Raw genomic sequence first — 20,963 nt, 5'->3', positions numbered from 1 at the left:
TTGCTTCCACAACATCTGCATGGCTCACGAGTGTCCGGTGGTAAATTTCTGAAGCCACATCAACCTCGATGTAGCATCCCTAATTCCAAATACTTCAATCTGCATGCCACTATGTATGGTGGGGGTTACTGGGAAGGAGACTAACGAACAGCTACACATAGATAAAAACTTCCTAAAGGCTGTTATTGTGGAAGCACTGCCCAACATCAACACGCTATATGATACAAGAATGTTGCTGCTATCAAAGATGAATTCAGTCAGTAATTGAGGATGAAGATGGTTTTACTCAATAGCCTTATAAAAAATGGTAAAAGAAAGCTCATAAATTTGGAACTCATGTTTCGAATCTTGTCTGAAAAAAAAAATCATTAGTATATCTTCAAATATCTCACGCAGCCGGTAATCCTGTTCTACTTCTTCATGACCTTCAGGTATGCTAGAGAAGTCTTTCTCATCATTGGGCTAAAAAATGTAGTTGAGCAAAAGGAGTAGACCTAGGTGGCTGACAGGATGGCTCTTCTTTAAGTGCTTTGCATAGAAGAAAAAAGCATGCAAACATCTTCAATGCTGTAATGGGCACTAACTGTTAGGGATGAAACATGAAAAACCCTAAGGAAAACATTTAGGTTTGGTGGATATGTAGAAAATACACAGAGACTAAAGACAGTGAAGGACAACGAAAAATGTTTGTTTAAGCTTCTTCACCAATGCATTTGTTGCCTGTAGACAACACCAGGCAGAACTCGGAAAGCGACCTTCACCCCAAGTCGACGTCAATTCTGCGTGCAATTTGTGCATATTGACACAAAGGTGTGGGGCTCCTGCACTGCAAAACAGCGCGCGCAAAGGTCGGCGCCACGAAAGACGAAGTGCGTAAGCGGCACGCTCTTTTTCTGCCCCGCCATTAAAGAGAAGCATACATTTTGCAAGACTCCGTCTCCAATCTACGTTACATTTTTCTGGTGGAGGTGTGGGGTACGTGCTACCACTCCCAGATCGAACACCGTCTACAAGCCCAGTACGAAGTCTGGTCAAACTGACTCCTGTGCAGGTACGGAAAGCTGCCGACTTCAAGGACTGCCGCCTGAGCACGAGCCTCTACGCAATCAAGTGAGAAGGATGAATACATTGGTTCCACCTTCTTTCTCGACTGCCTCGACCGAGGTCGTCCTGAACCAGCCACGAATCCCCACATCCTTCCATGGGGACACCTTTGAGGATGTAGAGGACTGGCTCGATCACTTTGAGCGTGTCGCAGAATTCAACGGCTGGACTACAGAGCGCAAGCTACGCAACGCCTACTTTGCCCTCAAGGACTATGCACGGACCTGGTTTGAGAAGCGTGAGGCAGGGCCCTATCGACATGGGACGAATTCCAACGGCAGCTAATTGGCACATACGCCAGCCTCGATCGCAATTATATGAGTGAGCTGAATCTGCAATTCAGGCGAGAGTACAGAGGCCGAACGAAAGCGTCGTAATGTTTCTCAAAGATATGTGCCGACTTTTCCGACGCGCGGATCCGTCCATGCCGGAAGAAAAGAAGCTAAGGAATTTGATGCGCTGTGTCGAGCTAGAGTTATTCAGTGCCCTAATACGCAACCCACCAAATATTGTGGCAGAGTTACTCGCGGAAGCCGTATAGATGGAAAAGGCACTGCAGCAGCGAACAAGGCAGAACCGCGACGTGTCGACCCTATCGCGTGGCTCTCTCGCTATATCCCTGGACAATATCAATGCCTTGTGGGAGCTCATTAGGCTTATCGTTCAAGAAGAGCTTCAAAAGCTTCATGTGGCTCCAGCATTGGTACAGCGACCTGCTCTGGCTGAGGTCGTCCGGAAGGAAATCAGGCAGGCAGTCCAAGTCCCAGAGCGAAGCGAGACATCACAGCACAAGGTACGGCAGCCACAAGCTCGCATGTCGTATACGGAAGCTGCACGAAGTTCGTTGTCCCCGATTTTTTGCGATGTGAGCGACGTCCTGGACCTTCTTGGTGTGCGCGCTGTTGAACAAGCCACTCGCCTCGTTGCACACCATTCATGGCTGAAACACACCCACCTCGCAAGGGCGACGTATGGCGCTCCGCAGACCGGAGGCCCTTGTGTTTTCATTGCGGTGAAGCCGATCACCTCTACAGGGCATGTCCATACCAACGAGCTGGGCTCCGTGAATTTTCACTGAATGCGCCGTGTCCGCGCAATGGTGAATGCGCCCTGGAGATTGAAGCATACCTCGCAGATGCCTGGACCTCGTTTGCCCCACGATTCCGTGAACCCCGGTCACCGTCACCCGCCCGCAACAGGTCTTCCAGCCCCTATTCAAGCTGAGAGCAACGAGACGTCGCTCACTCAGCCCAGCCTCCCAGGAAAACTGAGTCCAGCGACCTGCAGAGGTGAGGTCGCTGATGTTGCGAACGCTGAAGATCCTCCACTGCAACGACCGCTATATGACGTAATTTAGACACAGAGAAAGCAGTGTACTTCCGTGTCAGTATCCTGCGACATACCAGTTACCACAGATGACCACGAGGTCATGTTGTTAATCGACAAGGGTGCGGACACGTCTGTTATGAGCCAGAATCTCGCGCTTCTACTGAACAAAGTTTCCACGCAATGGACCGAAACTCAGATTCGTGCTGCTGGAGGGCATCTCATAACTCCAATGGGTCGGTGCACGGCACGAGTCAACATTCGGGGCTTCACGTACATCGGCGACTTCGTGAATCTTCCTGAATGTTCAAAGGACCTTATACTCGGCATGGATTTCCTTCAGGCGAACGGTGCCATTATCGACCTGCAAGAGTCTAGAGTCAGCTTCACTACTACGCAAGCCATAGTGAACAGTAATGACAACCACCGTGACATCGCGCTTCGCGTAACTGATGATCACATCATGTTGCCACCCAAGAGCAGCGTGCTTACCCTTGTCCAATGCGACATGGAGGACGCCGCCGAAGCAATTGCTGAGGCAAACATGCCCCTGCTTCTTGAGCGCCACATTTGTATAGCCAGAGGGCTTCTTCAGGTGCAAAACAAATGTTCAGTTGTTTTGCTAACAAGCTTTAGCAACGAGTATTGGCATGTACCACGAGGAACGATATGGCTGAACTGAGCTCATTTCCTCACGAAATCACTAACGTTACTGACATTGCCACATTGGAATCCGCATCGTCTCAGCAATCTGGGTTCCCCAGCCTAAAAGAATGGATTCACGTTAACGCCGCTCTGCCAGACCACCAGAAAGACCGTCTACTGAGTCTCGCGAATGAATTTGTGGACTGTTTTTCAACGTCATCCAAAGTGCGGTGCAAGTCCATCACAAAGCACCGCATTATTACGGACGAGTCTGCACGTCCTGTCCGTCAGCATCCTTACAGAGGGTCTCCAGTGGAAAGGCAAGCGATCAAGCATCAGGTGAAAGAGATGCTCCAAGACGACGTGATCCAGCCATCCACCAGCCCGTGGGCCTCCCCTGTAGTGTTAGAAAGAAAGACAACACACTATGCTTCTGTGGAGATTACAGAAAGTTGAACCGTGTCACCAAGCGTGATGTTCATTCATTGCTACGCATCGACGACGCATTGGATCGTCTACAACATGCCAAGTTTTTTTCTTCGTTGGATCTTAAATCGGGATATTAGCAAATCGAAGTTGATGAACAGGGTCGTGAAAAAACAGCATTTGTGACACCTCATGGGCTTGATGAGTTCAAAGTTCTCCCCTTCGGTCTCTGTTTCGCACCTGCCACCTTTCAGCGGACGATGGATACCGTGCTTGCTGAACTCAAATGGCAAACCTGCGTCGTATACTTGGACGATGTCATTGTGTTCTCGAGCACGTATGACGAACATTTCGCATGACTCGAGGGTGTCCTCACTGCGATCCATACTGCTGGCCTCACCATCAAGCCTGAAAAATGCTACTTTCGGTTCCAAGAGCTCAAATTTTTTGGCCATGTCGTTGGTCCTCAAGGCGTCCGACCAGACCCCGACAAGTTAGTTTTCACCACCCACAGACAAGAAGGCTGTCCAACGCTTCCTTAGTTTGTGCGCATATTATGGGCGCTTCGTCAAGGGCTTCTCGAGAATTGCTGAGCCTCTGACAGGGCTTACATGCGATGATGCGCCTTTCATTTGGGCGGACGAGCAGCAGCAGTCGTTCAATGAATTGCGAAAGCGTTTGCAAGAGGCCTTGATACTTGCTCATTTCAACGAAGACGCTGACACTGAAATCCATACTGATGCCAGCAATGCGAGTCTCGGCGCTTATGCAGTGGCAAGCTGGTGCAGAATGCCCCGTTGCTTATGCAAGCCGCAGTCTCACCAAGGCTGAGAAAAACTACTCAACCACTGAAAAAGAATGCTTAGCGGTTGTGTGGGCAATTGGTAAATTCTGACCCTACTTGTACGGTAGACCCTTTAACGCTGTCAGCGATCAACCACGCCCTCTGCTGGCTTGCCAACCTCAAGGATCCTTCAGGCAAACTAGCCCATTAGCCTTCGCTTACAAGAGTATGATATTACAGTTGTCTACTGTTCTGGCAGGAAGCACAATGACGCTGACTGTTTGTCACGTGCACCACTCCCTACGACCTCATTGGACCCTGACCATGACTTGCCAGTTGTCGCTGCATTAGTTATCGACGCCATAAAGATGGCTGAGCACCAGCGCACTGACGCTGAGCTGCTGCCGCGGATCGAACACCTCCAAGGAGTTGAAGGTGTTTTACCCTGCTTGCTCATGCGCGGCTTATCATCATACTACTTGCACAACAACGTCCTTTACAGGAGAAAAATTGGAGGACGCTTAAGCTTCGCCTTCAAGAGTGGGACGCGACAGCGTTCCCGTCGACCCGCCAAGGGGTATAAGACAATGCGCTACGGCACAGCAATCACTTACGATGCGCCCCGCATCGGACTTAGCGCCCACCTATCACGCGGTGAGCGTCGAGCAACGCAGCGTTCGGCGCGGCAACGAAACGTGCGCCTGAGCGAACGAAACGAACCAAAGAACTCGGTGTCTCGGAGGGGAAACGATCTACGCCAGCCAAACGTCGCAATCGGCACGGGCAGAGAGATAGATAGTAATCTAAACCGGGAGCACGGCGAAGCGTCGTCAGGGGAGAGGGAGTCCCGCGACGCGCCTGGCAGCGGTCCCAATGCGCGCGCGGCGCGCCTCCTGTCGGGGCAGTGCCGTACATTGAGAGGAGGGGGTCTTCTGTGTTTGCCGCAAGATGGCTCTGCGTGTGCGGAAAGCGCAGAAGAAATGCAGCGGAAACGCACTTCGCAACTCGTGTAATTGTGACTTCTGTACGTTACATGGTCATAATTACCGATATACACCGCAGTATAACTTTCCACGGCTCGTTTCGAAGGCAACACCGCATTCACTAGAGGCGCGTTTGCACCGCTTGGAAGCATCGAACTCGTGGCTGAGTGGTAGCGTCTCCGCCTCACACTCCGGAGACCCTGGTTCGATTCCCGCCGGGCCAATCTTGGAAGTTGCTTTTTATTTATGAAGCGCCTGCCGTGATTTATCGCTCACGGTCAACGCCGCAAACGCCGACGCCGACACCGACTTTTCTGCGACACGAGCTCCTTAACGCTATCGCGTTAAAATGGCGGAAGCAGCCCCAATACGTACCTCCTTGTCGTGCCATCGGCGCTACGCCACGACATTTTGCGAGCCTGCCATCATGAGCCATGCGCGGGACACCTGGGATTCGCCAAGACTTTAGGCAAGGATACGACAGAAGTATTACTGGCCTCGGCTTTATTCTTCTGTGCAACGGTACATGAAGACCTGTCATGATTGTCAGCGCCGCAAGAAAGCACCAGTTAAACCAACTGGCCTTCTCCATCCTGTGGACCTTCCTCAAGCACCGTTCCAACAAATAGGAATGGATCTACTTGGGCCATTCCCAGTGACCTCTTCGCGCAACAGATGGATAGTCGTTGCTACCGACTACTTAACCTGGTATGCCGAAACCGAAGCTATTTCGCAAGTAAATTTATATGAAGTGGCCAAGTTCTTTGTACGCCACATCGTCCTACGACATGGTGCACCGTCTGTTCTCATCACTGACCGCGGTACAGCATTTACAGCGGAACTTATGCAGGATGTTCTGCAGCTGATGCATAGCTTTCACCGCAAGAACACTGCATATCACCCTCAAACCAATGGAATAATGGAACGTCTGAACAGAACACTGGCTGATATGCTCTCCACGTATGTCGACGTAGAGCACAAGACGTGGGACGCGATCTTGCCCTATGTGACTTTCAGGTGTAACGCTGCTGTACAGGAGACTACACAGTTTACGCTGTTCGAACTTGTATATGGGCGCCACGTCAGGTCAACACTTGACGCCATGCTACCTATGGCTGATAATAGCCCGACCAGTGAACACGTAGAAGAGGTCGTACAAAGAGCCGAAGAGGCACGCCAGCTTGCTGGGTAGCGATCCGGAGCCAACAGCATACCGCCACCCTTCGATACAACCAGGGTCGACGCGACATCCATTACAATACCGGCGGCTGCGTGTGGGTCTGGACACCCGTCCGCCACCGTGGACTCTCAGAAAAGTTGATCCGCCGTTATTTTGGTCCCTACAAGGTTACACGCCGCCTCAGTGACGTGACCTACGAAGTGGTCCCCTGCAATTCTGACCCCAGTTCACTCCGTCGTCGTCCTCCCGCTGAAGCTGTTCGTGTAGTGCGCATGAAACCATACTATGCGCATACCTGAATGCTGAGATGCACCTGAGGAGCTCCATTTCTTATGTAGCTGAAATAACTTTTTGACGCAACTGAGTACGGTCGCTCTTCTCATGGGAGGCAATTGACACAAAGATGTGGGGCTCCCGCACCGCAGGACGGCGCGCGCAAAGGTCGGTGCCACGAAAGACGATGAAGTGCGTAAGCTGCACGCTCTTGTTCTGGCCCGTCATTAAAGAGAAGCGTATATTTTGCAAGACTCTGTCTCCAATCTACGTTACAATGTAGTCGTCGGGTGTACAATTAAGCTTTATATTGCATGTTTTACACATTACTCATCTGATGCCTTAGCAGCGAAGGCTTTTCCTCTGCCTTTATTGTAAAAAAATGTTTGGGAAGTGCCCACGTGCATCTGCTTTTTTTTTTGTGTGTGTGCATGGCACATGTGTTGTTGGCCTGGAACTGATCCACAATAGTATTAACAGCCATAGCGTTCAGGGCCCCGTGTCGCTGAAAATCCAGCAGTGGTGTTGGTGACCTTTTCCATATGAGAAAATTAATTTCGAACCGTGCATCCTGATTCATGCAGGCCCTCGATGTGGCATATAGGCGTTACTGAACTAATTAAAATTTTCAAAGTAGGATGTGTCAAAAATTCATAAAATGTGACTTGCACACAACTTTGAGACATGATAGCGTTGGATTGTAATTTGAATATGCGAGAAAACATAATTCTGTTGCGCGGAAACTCAAACACAAACCCCTTTTCCAGCTGCCATTTCAGGTCTGTCGTAGGAGTGGCACGCCCCAGAAAGCTCGCCTTCGTGCATAGCGTTTGCCACCAGCATTTCCAGGGAAACATTACAGAAGCATAAGCTGCAGCTGCCCGGAAGCGTGAGAAGCAGCCACGGCTCTTTTAATGCTATCGTGTTCCACTCTTAAAGGCGCAGCCTAAGTGTCCTCCAACCTTTTTTTTTTTTTTTCACTGTTTGGGGACTGCCTTCTTGAAGGTGTTGCATCGTTTTCTTTCTACTGTAGGGCGAATGCAATATCTGCTTTGAACAACAGCAAAGCCGCGTTTTGATTGCACTTGATGCTGGCCGCACTAGCGCGGCATCTCTTCTGATCACTATCCAGCAGTTCACTATGATGTTATCACTGAAATAGAATACACAGGACACCTTCGTGTACCACTTCATCTACCTCGAAGTAATATGCCATAGCTCTATGATCATATCCTTAACATCCACTACTTTCTTGGATTCATTTCAGATAGCTGGAATGTACAGACTAAAAAAGCTCGGAAGCGCTTGCACTCTTTGGAGAATTTTGTATGAGCATTTTCAGGCTGTTCTGGTGACACTAAAAAATACTGGCTCTCCTGTAATCGAGAGTAGATGTAAGCATGAAATGGCTGCCGACAAAGCAGATTGATTGTAGATGATACTAGCCACAATCTTAAAATGGGTGTAGCGCACATTCGCAACGGCACACCCCACCCCACTGCATCACGCAACTGTACACTGGTCCATATGGAAGCAAGTTTCCTGTCAAAGACAGAACCCCATTGCAAGTCTCGTCTCGGTCCACCATATGTGCCGTGGACCTCGCAGACTGCTGGCATTGAAAAGAGCACAAGCAACTGTGTCTCAGTGCCAAAAAATGACAATCAAGTGTACAGTGCCTTGTATCTGCCTCTGAACGTCGCTATTAGAAGCGACAAATAAAACTTCAGCGTACTAGAAGTTACAGCTTGAGTGATATTGTGAGCAAATATTTAGAACTCGGAAGCAATATTTTTTGTAACATGTTTGGGAAGTAACTAGCATATTTATTGCAGTCTTGACTGTTTGCCCGGATGAGCTGGTTTGAGTGCCAGAATAATGGCTCTGGCTTTTGGTTCATTGAAGGTGGCTGACAACAGGAGCTATGAGCATTTCATGCTTAATATGTCTGCAGCAGTGGCACTGTTCGGTTAGTCAAGGACCTCATTTCATGGCCCTCATTCTGACACCTTCGAACACTGTTTCTGCCTTTGTAAAGCTTCCTAGAATTTATCCTTCAAATTCTTATGTGAAAGAACCATGCGTCAATTTTAGCGTATTTCTCAAACTGTACGAGCAGAATTGCTGCTGATTTCATAAATACAACCTGTAAATCGATACAGCAGAATTGTTAGTTGAAATATGTAATCCAAATCAAGGAGCCATTCTCAAGACGATGTTCCTGCTGGCACTGATGCGTGTCATTCCTGGCATTGGTGAAATCTTTATTCTACATTATAAAGCATGAAACATTCACACGTGCTCTTCTTTCCTTCTTTTTTGAGCTTTGCTGTTTCAAGGAGCTTTGCCCTTTGAGTGGCAGCAGCCTGATTGACATAACTTCTGACTCACGTATTTAACATTTTTGCACAGATTGGTCAAGGAGTAGCCAGATTTTGAGAAGTACATCTTTAGCAGAGTCTATAGGTGCTGGCTTTTGGTGTGGAGAGACAAGCAGCTTCATAGCTTTCCTCCTGTCTCTTGTCATTGTGTCAGCAAACTGAAATGAAAACTCTCGAAACAGTATATTTGTTAATGAGGAATCTTTGCAAGGTACATTGTGAGGCACATGCCGATGAATTGCTTCAACCTTTTACATTAAGCAAATTATGCCATGTGCTGTCGAGAGGCAAATAAAGCTGTTCGCTTTAAAAATTAACAATAATCACCACAGTTTGTGAAGTGATTGAGATATTGTTACCCAGTACCTTCAACAAAGATGTTATGGGAAACAGTGCAAGGAACTAGCATACTTACACTAATTGCAGGTATTTGGCGGAGTTGTATGGGAGACAAGATAGCCAACCAATTTTCCTTTAATGCATGTGAGCTTTGTCATCTTCATGGTGTAATGTAATCTTTTCAGGTAGCGAATAAAGAATGTTTGGCAACATGAAATGGCCTTTGACGACACAGGCGAGTAGTGGATGCCACACTTCAGTTCTAATAAAAGTTACATCAGCACAGAGCACGTATGCTACGACCAAGTTGGGTCCATACTTTGGATTACCATGTACAGTGTCACTCTCTTCTGCATTCCAGAAGATGGAAGCCAGTGTTTCTTTGCTGTTGCCATTTCAATTTAGTATATTTTCATGTTTTCATGCTCTGCAAAATACAGCCAGAGGTTGCACGGTCTTGAAATGAAGACTACTTTTTGTGTTTTCAAGATAAAATTTTAGCTATAATAAACGGAATTTCCAAAAAACAAGTTTTATGTTTGGCCTGCCTTCTTTTGGGTGATCAGACATGGGCGCCATTGAGGCATCATGGCTCATACGTGCTGCCTTTATGCTTGTGAGTTGTGTGCACAATGCTCCTTGCATGTTGAAAAAGAAAAAAAAATGGAGACCATCCATAATTGGTCTTGGTTTGCTTTCTTAGCCACAAGTGTTATCTGAAAATATAGCTGCTTTTTGTTACTCTTTCTGGCGGTGCGTTTCAGATACATAAAAATTATAATGGACGTGCATGTTCAGTGTAATTGCAGGAACGAGAAACTTTACTGGAAGATCCTTTGCAAGAGATGCAAGTGCTTGCCCATTTCGTGAAAAAAAAAGGCTTTGTTTTCATTGTCTACAGCAATCTAAGGGTCAGGCAGACTTGATCACAAAAGCAAAGAGAGAAATTGGTTGACAGAGAAATCCAAAGCCTGCTGACCACATCGTAACTGTCTAGCGCATAGACGACACCTGCACGTTGGCCAACAGCATGGGAAAGGAGAAGGGATGGAAAGATGAAAAAGATTTCCATGAAGCACATGTGGTGAAAAGGAGAATGAAGCAAAAATTGGTAGCATTCAGAAAAAGCTAGATAGTCTTGATGAGAAAACTGAAACATTGGAGAAATAATGAATAGCAACCTTTATCAAGTCTTACCGCCGTATTCAGCAATACATCTTGAAGCTCATGCTTGACTTGATATAAATGACACATGGTGTGAACGCGCCCAAGATGCTCATTGCGTTTCCTTTGGTGTGTTCACGACAGGCGTCATTTAAATCGAGTCAAGCATGGGCTTCAAGTTAAGATGCATTTATGAGTACGGGGGTTCGTGTTACGGCATGGTGAGGCTCTCTTGAATGAAGACTTCATGATCTAGAGAATAGATGGGCCCGTGAGAACCTACTTTTATGTCTTATCGCAGACATCTGAATCACAGGAGCAGTCTGAAGCATGTGGTAGGTTTGTGAAGACTTTCCGAGAAACCTGCATGGGTTTTCTCTGTAACGGTTTGCTACATTCGGGTGTATGACTCATTTTACATTTCCTGATCACCTTGCATATTTCCGCACAATGCTTTCGTCATTACTGTTCAGTGGCACTGAAAAGGCAACACAGGCATGAATGTCAAAAGAGGCACTTGTAGGCAGGATAAATGCAAGATTACCTTGTTTACATGTCCATAGTTAGTGCTTACAAAAAAGGCAGAAGAAGGATGCCAGGAAAAAATAAGCATTTCGTCTGAGGTTCCTCTCATTATGAAGCTGTTTACAATGATGAGAGCTAAATACAAAAAGTGTGGTCCTAATGAATGGACACGTTTTCTCAGTTGCAATTCATAGTTTAAGATATTGAGGGACTTCAATCGCACCTCAAAAAGAAGTCCATGACCAATAAACAGTGCAGGAAGCCAGTATAACAGTTTTCATTGACGGTGAGTTGGCCCTAGGATATGATCCAGTTTGCATCTTCAATAACATGGCTATTGATTGGCTACTATTGATCTGTACAATAAGCGCAGCACGCATACAGAACAGCACGCAGTCCCATTTATGCCTTGGGCCTCACTTATACCATGTTAAAATTGTGGAAATACAACAGATTCATAAAACCAGCTCTCTTTATCACCTTATCTTAGGGAGGGACTTGTCAATGTTACAGTGCAGAGCACGAACATTTCCTTAGGAGAAGCCTTCCAGTTATTTATGAATTATATGGTAGAGGTTCATTACCTCTTGAAAACTGTTCTGCATAACACTCGTGCTTCTTCACACATCTATCATGATCCGTCAAATACGGGATAAGTTGGGTGCTGCAGATAAATGGTTCCGGCTACAGCATCAATAGGTAGCTAAATTTTCATTCTTGATGTTTGGTCCAGCTCTCTGAAGCATACACATAGAACTGAAACTGTTCAATCTGAGTACCAATATTAAATGTGTTATTTTGGGGCTTCAATGATTTGCTGAACTTGATGGAAAGTGAAGGACTGTATAGAAAAAATGGCTGTAAGGTCAACTATCATCTTCTGCGCATAACCTTTCAGGTACTGCACTAAATATAATCTAAAACACATGCAAAGTTTTTATAGAACAAAGTACAGCCACACTGGATCACACTAGCACCATTATCATATGTCACTGGTGTGGCACTTCAACACAATGTGGGAACTACCATGGCTCGTACAATGCTCCGAAGGATACATTGCAATAGCGCAACTATGCTCAATGGCATTTGAACTGTTTTTCGCAATTTACAACTTCTAGCCATGCACTTATTCATTTACGACTTGGATGGTCGTGAAGCCTGAGTGCTTTTCTACCTAGCAATACTGCAAGCTTGTCTGCTGACACTAGCTGCACAAAAGAGCAACAGTAGCTTGTGCTCCAGCAGAACTTGAGGGCAGATTACAAGTCCTTGCCACACTATAGATGAGAAATATGAACATACTCCCAAGCTTCAATATCTTAGCCGGTGTAAAGCTGCAATACAGGTACTGCACTCCCTTAATTGCACTGCTTACAGCTGTCAAACTATACCTCTGGTGCTATGCACATTTTGGGGATGGTAAGAAGTTTCACTGGACAAGGTAACAACCACACAGGCATCTAAAACATTGAGTTAAGGGTGTTTAAGACTGACTAAACACAATTTGCCCCTTGGCTTGGATCTCGATTCCTTTCCCCTCTAGTGTCATTGACTGAAGAGGCACAACAGGAGTAGAGTAGCAATGCTTTGTTGTCTTGCCTGTTTACTAATAGCAAGAAACTACTCTCTAGCACTGTAGCATAATCAAAGAACAAAAGGTCAAGTTTATTGAGCAAGCTTGATCAACCATCTCTCCAGTAGTCTGGGCCCCACGTCAGAGGGTATCGTCGTATGGTGTCATGATTACAATAGAGCATGAAGACTACTAGAGGCTGCAGTTTCAGTAGAAGGAAGGGGATAACCCCTAATTAAGGGTAAGCCTTTGCTTTTGACAATGATCGGCCAAATTTAATCACGATTTCCCACTTCTCCGCCGGTGCAGAAATGCCATCGTCCTTTTAAGATTGACATTACAAAAACGTACGTACGTACGTACAGTCCTATACACCGCGGCTGGTTGCGTCGCAATCCCGTGCTTTTCTAGTTTTAACGCACGTTCAATACGTATGTAGAACCCAACAATCGGTTTGCTCTGGCGCAGTTCGAAGACGATCGTCGTCGTGCTCTTTGCACATCACAAACGCACCCACACAACTAGATTGTGCAACACGCGCTGTTCCACCTTGCATCGCTTCGTTCGTGGTCGTGCTGTTTGCGCGAACAGACGCGTCACACACGCAACTCGATTGCTCTTTCCACGCACCAAACGCCAAAACGCGATGTTCCACCTTCGTTCGTGGTCGTGCTATTTACGCATGCACATTCGTCACACACGCAACTTCAATTGCTCTTTGCACACACCAAGCGCATCACACACACACAGCTTCGATTGCCGTAACACGCGGTGTTCCACCTTGTATCGCTTTCGTGCGTGGTCGTGCTGCTTGCGTGCACGGCCCACCCTGTGGCTCCGGAGAGTTGGCATATCTCTATGGGCCCCGGACGCGCGCGCATGGGGACTAGGGCGTTTCAGGAGCTAGGTGCGTTTTTCACACGACAACTAGGGACCTAGCATTGGACCTAGGCTCCCCTAGGGCGAAAAGTTACCTAGATATGTAGTTCCCGTTGGCGCCGCGGGGGCGGCGCTGCAGTCGACCGGCTGCACTGGAGAGCGAATGTAAATGCGCAACCCGGGTCGGCTGCGAGCGCTAGCTGCGGTGGCCGCTGGAAACCTAAATCATGTAACCCAGCCTCCGAGATTTTAGCGGCGTCTGTTGCAATCCCGGAGGCAGCACTCACAATCTCTCGTCAAGCGATTGGTCGAGCGCGCGCCAGCCTAGAAATCGTCATTTCCTCCGCAACAGGAAGGATGGATGGATGGATGTTATGAGCGTCCCCTTTGAAATGGGGCGGTGGCTTGCGCCACCAAGCTCTTGCTACTATGCTGCCTAATATCCTACCTAGGTTAACCAATGAGAAAAAAAAAACACACTATGAACTACCGCGTACAAATTTTCTGATACCCTATTGCGAACTGTGCTTTTGTACGTCTCCGTCCTTTGTCGTTTCCCTACTTTTCTTCCACCAATCCTCCAATCGCCTCTTACTGATGTCTATTGCGGACCTGTTTGCTTTACCACTGCTCCCGCTGAACCCGAGGGCTTCAAGGAGGCCAGTCACGGAGGAAGGAAACTAAGGAGAGGCCCTGACGTCACTCTTTGTGAAGCAAAAGTGAAGCCGGAAGTTGGCGTTGCTCATGGCGATGCTCCGCCTTTTGTGCCACCCTCCTCTCTTGTTTACATCTTTCGCGAAACCACGCCGCGCTGCGCGTGGTTTCGCGCGCGGAGCGCTCGCGCTCGCGCAACATCCGGCAGAGCACGGTGCAGGTAACACAGCGCAACAAGACACGGTGACAAACGCAAACCCGCCCACACAGCGCCTTTGCCACGGCACGAAACCTACCAGAGCAACACGTGTGAGCGCTCAAACAACGCCGCCATTGTGGCCCAAAAGGCGTGACCATGCATCAAAAAAAAATAAAAAAGCAGCAAAAAATGAGAACCTACTACGCCATTTCCGCCACACTTTTCTCCTAGCGCGCGGAGGGGGTAGGGCCTTTCCTTCCTCCGTGAGGCCAGTGGTGCCTAAATCGACCGCTGGATAGATGTCTTCACATTCTAATAAAATATGCTCCGTCGTTTCCCTAGCTTTACCGCAGCAAGCACATGCTTCTTCTTCCTTCTTATATCTCGCTTTATACGTGCGTGTTCTAAGGCATCCCGATCTGGCTTCGAAAAAGTGGGTCGGCTGCGAGCGCCGTCTCTCTGCGACTACCCTGAACTACGGGAACCTCCGCTCCAATGGGAAGACTAGCGACGCGGCAGGCATCTAGTAAAGGAGGCATTGGTTTGGGCTTTATAAGTTGGTTCTTTATTCTGTGTTGCGGGAAGGTGTGGGTGTTGTCCATGTTGGCCGTACAGCAGGTGGCAGTTATGCAACCGAGGGATGATCCTGTTGAAGTTTCCGGCGGTATGCGGTTTTCAGCGGTCACGCCTGTTGCAGGAGTGTCACTCGACGAGGTTACGAGCTCGAAGCTTTGGTCAGATTCCTCGTTGGCGTTCCGTAATTCTCTTCGCACGGGCGCGGTATGTTGCAAAACCCGCTTTCGCGATCTATCGTCGCGATGATAGATGGGTTTTTTTTGTTATTATAAGTACTGATCCAGCTGTAGGGCACATGTAACCGACAAACGGAAGTCTCAGGAGAGCACCTGAGATTATAATAAAGCAGGCGGCGCAGGAACTCCAGGGCACCCAAGGGACAGTGGGGGGATCAAAGCTCGAAGCAGAACGGTATGTAGGTTGGGGCCGCAGAGGCAGGTGTGTGCCAGGGAGTGTTCGCACCAACGCCTCCTTTATAAAGGAGGCGTTGGTTCGCACGGACAGCTCCCCTGGCACGCGCAGCAGTGCCTCGCAATGTTTAAAGGTACTTCAATACTTTAAAGGCACCTGCGCCCATGATCTTTCTTTTGCCTCGGTGCAGTGAGCACGATTAACGAGAGTAATGGAGGGCATCCGGTGCAGTCGCGGATGCGTCATGGCAAATGTAGCTCGCGTCGCCTGGCGTGTGTAGTAATATCAGAGTTGGTTGTATGAACTTAATGCATAATACGCTTTGTTACGGTACCTTAACGGAATGGGTCTAGAGGACGGTGTTGGTACATTTTTTTGTACCGCCCTAATCCCATACCCCCCCCCCCCCCTTTTTTTATTTATACATACAATTCCTTGCCATGACGGATCATAGCCTCCTTTATTCTTGAAAAATAGAGGAGGCTATGGACGAATTGACCAGTTCAAATTGTCAACGTGTCAGTGACTGTCATAGAAATCACTCAAACACAATTCCACGATCGGATTGTTTACTTTCATTTTTTGTTGTAACACCGAGGACTACATAGAACTTTATTTTGTATATGTGAGAGAAGTATGTGGATATCATGAGCTTAAGCCACTGTGCGATACACAGACAAAGCAGAAATACGCTCTGTAGCACTGCAAAGTATAACATGTATTGTATGTGTGCAATAAATGTTCAAAAAAAGCAATGCATCAATGTCCCATTTGCCTTCAAGTTTATTACCAAGTTCAAGTTTACTGAAGTTTATTATGAGCATATGTACAACAGGAATCTACTGACACACCCGCAGTCAAGGTGGCTGTTCGAGGTGTGCTGGCTGCTTCAGTGTAAGAAAAAGAAATTGGGTGAATGTCGACACCAGTGCCACTGCTTCTTGCCTCTGACCTGCACGTCCCTCCGTGGCATCTTTGTGCACAAGTGTGCTGGCTTGGCGAGGCATAGGAGTCATCCGAGAGAAAGAGTATCGTTTACATGGAGAAATGGCTGTTCACATTGCCTGTCGCTTTCCCTCAAATGTTTCCTTGGTGACTAGGGTGACACACCCGCAGTCAAGGTGGCTGTTCGAGGTGTGCTGGCTGCCTAAACGAAAGAAAAAGAAAGAAATTAGATGAATGTCGATACCAGCGCTATTGCTTCTTGCCTCTTATCTGCATTTGCCTCCACTGCCTCTTGGCTTGCGGGGTCTGTATGAGGGAGCTGCTGTGGCTAGGCGTAGGCATTGTCTAAGCAAAAAGAAAAGGCCATTCAAATGGGGAATTATGGAAATAAATGCAGTTGTTATGTCTGCTTCTTGCACTCTTCTTGCCTAAAAGTTTTCAAACATAGTGTCCAGTACACACCAGCACTTTGACTGCTTCTGCTTTTTACCTGCAGGTGTTGCTGCGAGATCCTTAGTATGGCTGCGTGCAGCATTGTAACACTTGGTGGAGGCATTTGAAGTGGTAGCCAAAAATATAAAGAATCATCCTGCTCTGCACGAATGCTTTCAATTTCTAAATGCAGTGGTAACTGTCACTATTAGTGCAAGGCCCCCACATCTATGCGGCAAGTGCCATAGCTCGAAACTGAATTTTTCCTTTAGTGTTTCACAAGGCGTCTGATATGTCCACATTAGATGTGATGTGTTTTTTTTTATCCCAGTGTGGAGAGAGCATCATTAAATTGTTTTTTTTTTATTTTTGCGTGTCTTGTTTTTTTGTTTATTTCTGAATTTATCAAGCAGCAGTCTCATGATGCTAAAGTGACTTATGTAATGACAATCAGCTCTTGTTTTGCAAAAAAACAACGCATTTCCTGACCCATTGTTTGACATCCCCTCACTCGCATAATTTTTCAGAGTATTCTACCTATATTGACTTGCTTGACCTCCACTAAAGAGTCCTGCATTTTCAAATACGACTCTTTCCTTAAAATCATTCGGAACTTCTCATAATTTCTGTACCTTGGGCTTCTGATACTCTGCATTCACCATTTTTGCTTGTTTCTGACTAGAAATGTCTTCTTTAATTTAGAGCTTAAATTTTACATTTGGAACACACGGAAGGGCTTGCCATTGCATATCTGCATAAAAGGGAAACATGTTTCATTAAACATTTGCAAAATCCAATTGAAGATTGATGAATGCAGCTTGCAGTGTGATATGACTGAATGAGCCATAAAAGTAACTCATCTCACTTGGTAAATTAAAGCACATATTAGTGTGATGTACAAGATATGTTACACTAACGTGGTGGGTTTTCTTGCTTATACAGCAAAATAATCGGTGCGCGAGAAAAAAATTATTTTTGCATACCTCTTGTACACACTGATTTAAGGAAAATGAGTTGGAGCTGTCCACATGATCTACTTATTTTACGTGCGAGTATGGTCAACAAAAATGTGTCCCAGCTGCTTAGTGGTATTTGAGGTTATGTCAGTATTGCATATGTGCCTGTTGTCTAAAATAATTGAATTTTGAAAATGCTCGCAGGGATCTGATGTGCATATCTGCAGTTTATGGATACATGTAAAAGATTCAGCATCAAGGGCAAGTGAACGGTCCCACAGGCCCGAAGCCGATCATGCAAATAGATTCGCTGCACAAATTTGTGACCAAGAAAGATATCCCACATGAGATGGCATGCAAGGAAGCGTTGAAAATATTGCACAGTTAATAAAACGCCTACGCTATTAATATGTGGGTTGATGCACTCGTTATGCAAAACGGAGGTGAGGCACGCGTCACCTATGTTTTGCATAATGAATCCTTACCAACTAGCTCAGCTTTCTGTCGTTCTAAGTATCGATGCACTCGATTTCGTCCACATTAGGCACTCGCCTCTTGATTACTTCGTGGCACAGAAATACTCGGCATCATGGCTGTTTTTCTGCTGTGGCCTTTGTAGAAGCATGATTGTTCAAAGTGCAACAATTAAACAGATTCTCTGAGTTGCTTGTGGCTTCGCCAGTACAATTCCGGTGCGCTGGTCCGCCTGCCCAGCAATTTCCTACTGAAGGGAAACCAGCAAATAAAAACACCACTCCGCGTGTAGAAAAATGCTCTACTTGCGTGATATTCTCAGCAAGGAGATACATTCGTTTACTTACATGTGAAGGTATATGCCAGACCACTTCGGGGCTTCGGTGGCACATAAGGCACGAGTGTGTCATAGCGTCCGATGTCGACGCGCGATCGCATGTCAAACCTAAACGAAACTACTACGCATCCAAAAAACAGATTCGAAACCGAAATTCGTGTCATCCTTTATTGCATGAATGCGTACACGGTCGTCCACTTCCAATTTGAACACGGCTCCGGGCGGCCGGCGAAGCCGGCGCTCCGCGGAGCGCCGCTCGTGGGCGCCGGGGTAACTAACGCGCCGGCGCACTGGCAGCCACAGGCCTGGCCTCAGCCGCCAGCACACACTAGTGCAGACGCGCTGTAGCAGACGACGCGGCTCCGGCCATGCTTGTGGCAGCCAGTGCGCCGGCGCGTTAGTTACCCCGGCGCCCACGAGCGGCGCTCCGCGGAGCGCCGGCCTCGCCGGCCGCCCGGAGCCGTGTTCAAATTGGAAGTGGACGACCGTGTACATCGTGATTTACATAAGCCACGGACTTAGTGATCGCTTTCTGTAAACTTCATATTAACGCAGCACCTTCATAAAGCCATCAGGTATGCGTATTTAGATGACGAACCATAAGGTGACCTGTACTTGTTTTCAGCTTTTTCAATAATAATTGCGCTGGCCACATTGACCAGTAGCAACAGGGCGGCGCCCTAGAACCCTAGAGGTTCCCACTTTTCCGGCCCAGCTTTTCCTCTAGAGTTACTAACTCTATGTTTAAATAGGCCATCGGTACACTGTACCATCGGAGAGGCTTCACTCTTTTTAAATTCGTGCTTGACAATGGCTCTCTGGATCCCCGGGTTTTTCAAAAGTATCGCCAAAAATCTCGGGGTCAATTTTTGTACTATTTCTTAGAAGCTACAATACTACAACAGAGTACTAATATAAGCGCTGAATTCGTGGGCTTATAAACCGAGTGCAAAAATTGAAATTAAATATCTACTAATTTCTACTGATTTTTGGCAAAAAAAAATCTACTACTATATTTTTATGTGTCATGGCAACACTGCCTCCCCGCCGCCAGTCGAAACCATAGAGTTTCCTACAAGAATTACTTTGTAGGAAACTCTATGGTCGAAACCACTGGTAGGACGAAACTCTATGGGTAGGACCGACGAGCAACTACAGAACACCAAGCGCCACAACCACGATATTATCAATGCATCTTCCTGCGTGCGTCACATGTTCGCGAGCGTTTTCCGGTTCGCGGTAAACAGAAGCAGCGGCTGACCGATCGCCGACGATGATGCGTGCAATGCAGGCAGCGCGATCGGCTTGTGCCTGACCGTGCCCAGCCGCGAGCTCAGCGCGAGCGGACGTTCCTGGGGCCAATTTTATTCCGCTCCCAACAGATAAGCGATTGTTCTCATCCTTTATCTGTGAGCCCCGCCGGTAAAGACGACATCGTCAATTTACGATTCCCACCGTTGTATCGTCCGCGACTAAATGCTCTAAAGCGTCACCGCTGCGAGGCACGTTCACCAGAGCGACTCGGCGTGAGACGCAGGATTCACCTCATTACAGAGCCTAGCTGAGCCGAGCCCCGGGGAGCTGGATCAAACGCGGTCGCGACGCGCCCGAAGTCCCGTCCTTTCGGTTTCGGGTTGAGTGGTTGGACACAAGCCGCATAATGCATATCCCCGTGTGACCCGAAGGTGCCTTTCTTCGCCCCCCCCCCCCCCCCCCCGAAGTGTGCACATCTCTTCGTCGAGGACGCGCATCGAGTGAATAATGTTCACGAAGTTAAAGAAGAAGATTGAAGAGGAGAACCAGACCGAGCTCGTCATTGGCATTCCGCCACCGCCGCCCCAGCTGCCGGCACCGACTCCGACCCACAGCCGCAGAGGTAGTTCGTTACTAGCCATCTGCCACTTTGAATTATATTGTTTATTGCGCAATGTTTTACTTCCCGTGTTGCTGTCCGGGGATGATGCCGTTGATATTTAAAACCCATGCAAAGCTTCTTCATTTGCACATGCTGGACGACTAGATAAAAAAAAAAAAAGTGCGTTTGTGTCTAATTTGCGATTAAACAAGGCGGGGCAGAGTAGTCTGCTACGGCGATCGCAGTCATCACTACCGTGCGTGACTAAAAAAAGGCCGTAATGCCGACGGCCATTGAAATAAGTCAACCTGCAAGAAACTTGCCTTGCGTTCGGCACCGAGGATAATATACAGCTCGGGTGCCACGTGTGCCGCGTTCACCGTCTATGTTCAAGCTCTTGCGCGCTTCATTGCCATAACGCCTTAAACAAAATGTTGTTGCTTAAATTGGCCTTAAGACATTAAATTAGCTACTTGCTAAGCATGCTCATATGTGGAAAAAGGAGCAGTGCCGAAATGGTATGGAGAAGTGAGAAAAAAAAC

At 47.5% G+C, this 20,963-nt stretch overlaps 2 protein-coding genes across 9 annotated transcripts in view; both read left to right on the top strand.

Moving 5' to 3' along the window:
* RpL35 (Ribosomal protein L35) overlaps nt 1–20,963 on the top strand; it is a 343,229-nt gene that overhangs the window by 48,303 nt on the left and 273,963 nt on the right. The gene's annotated exons all lie outside the window — the stretch shown is intronic.
* Nucleotides 19,016–20,963, top strand: part of LOC139052370 (golgin subfamily A member 1-like) — a 231,397-nt gene continuing 229,449 nt past the window's right edge. For 2 of the 8 annotated variants that reach the window (XM_070529463.1, XM_070529461.1), the window contains exon 1: nt 19,635–20,442. In XM_070529463.1, the coding sequence (XP_070385564.1) occupies nt 20,328–20,442 (115 nt within the window). In that variant the 5' untranslated portion in view covers nt 19,635–20,327. Of the gene's footprint in view, nt 19,142–19,629; nt 20,443–20,963 lie in introns of those variants that run through there. The other 6 variants (XM_070529459.1, XR_011509873.1, XM_070529462.1 and 3 more) reach the window with 6 other exon arrangements.

The sequence above is a fragment of the Dermacentor albipictus genome, unplaced genomic scaffold (assembly GCF_038994185.2).
Source record: "Dermacentor albipictus isolate Rhodes 1998 colony unplaced genomic scaffold, USDA_Dalb.pri_finalv2 scaffold_22, whole genome shotgun sequence".
In the NCBI taxonomy this organism is placed as follows: Eukaryota; Metazoa; Arthropoda; class Arachnida; order Ixodida; family Ixodidae; genus Dermacentor; species Dermacentor albipictus.
The sequence above is the reverse complement of the archived record's forward strand: the minus strand, read 5'-3'. Positions and strand labels throughout refer to the sequence as shown.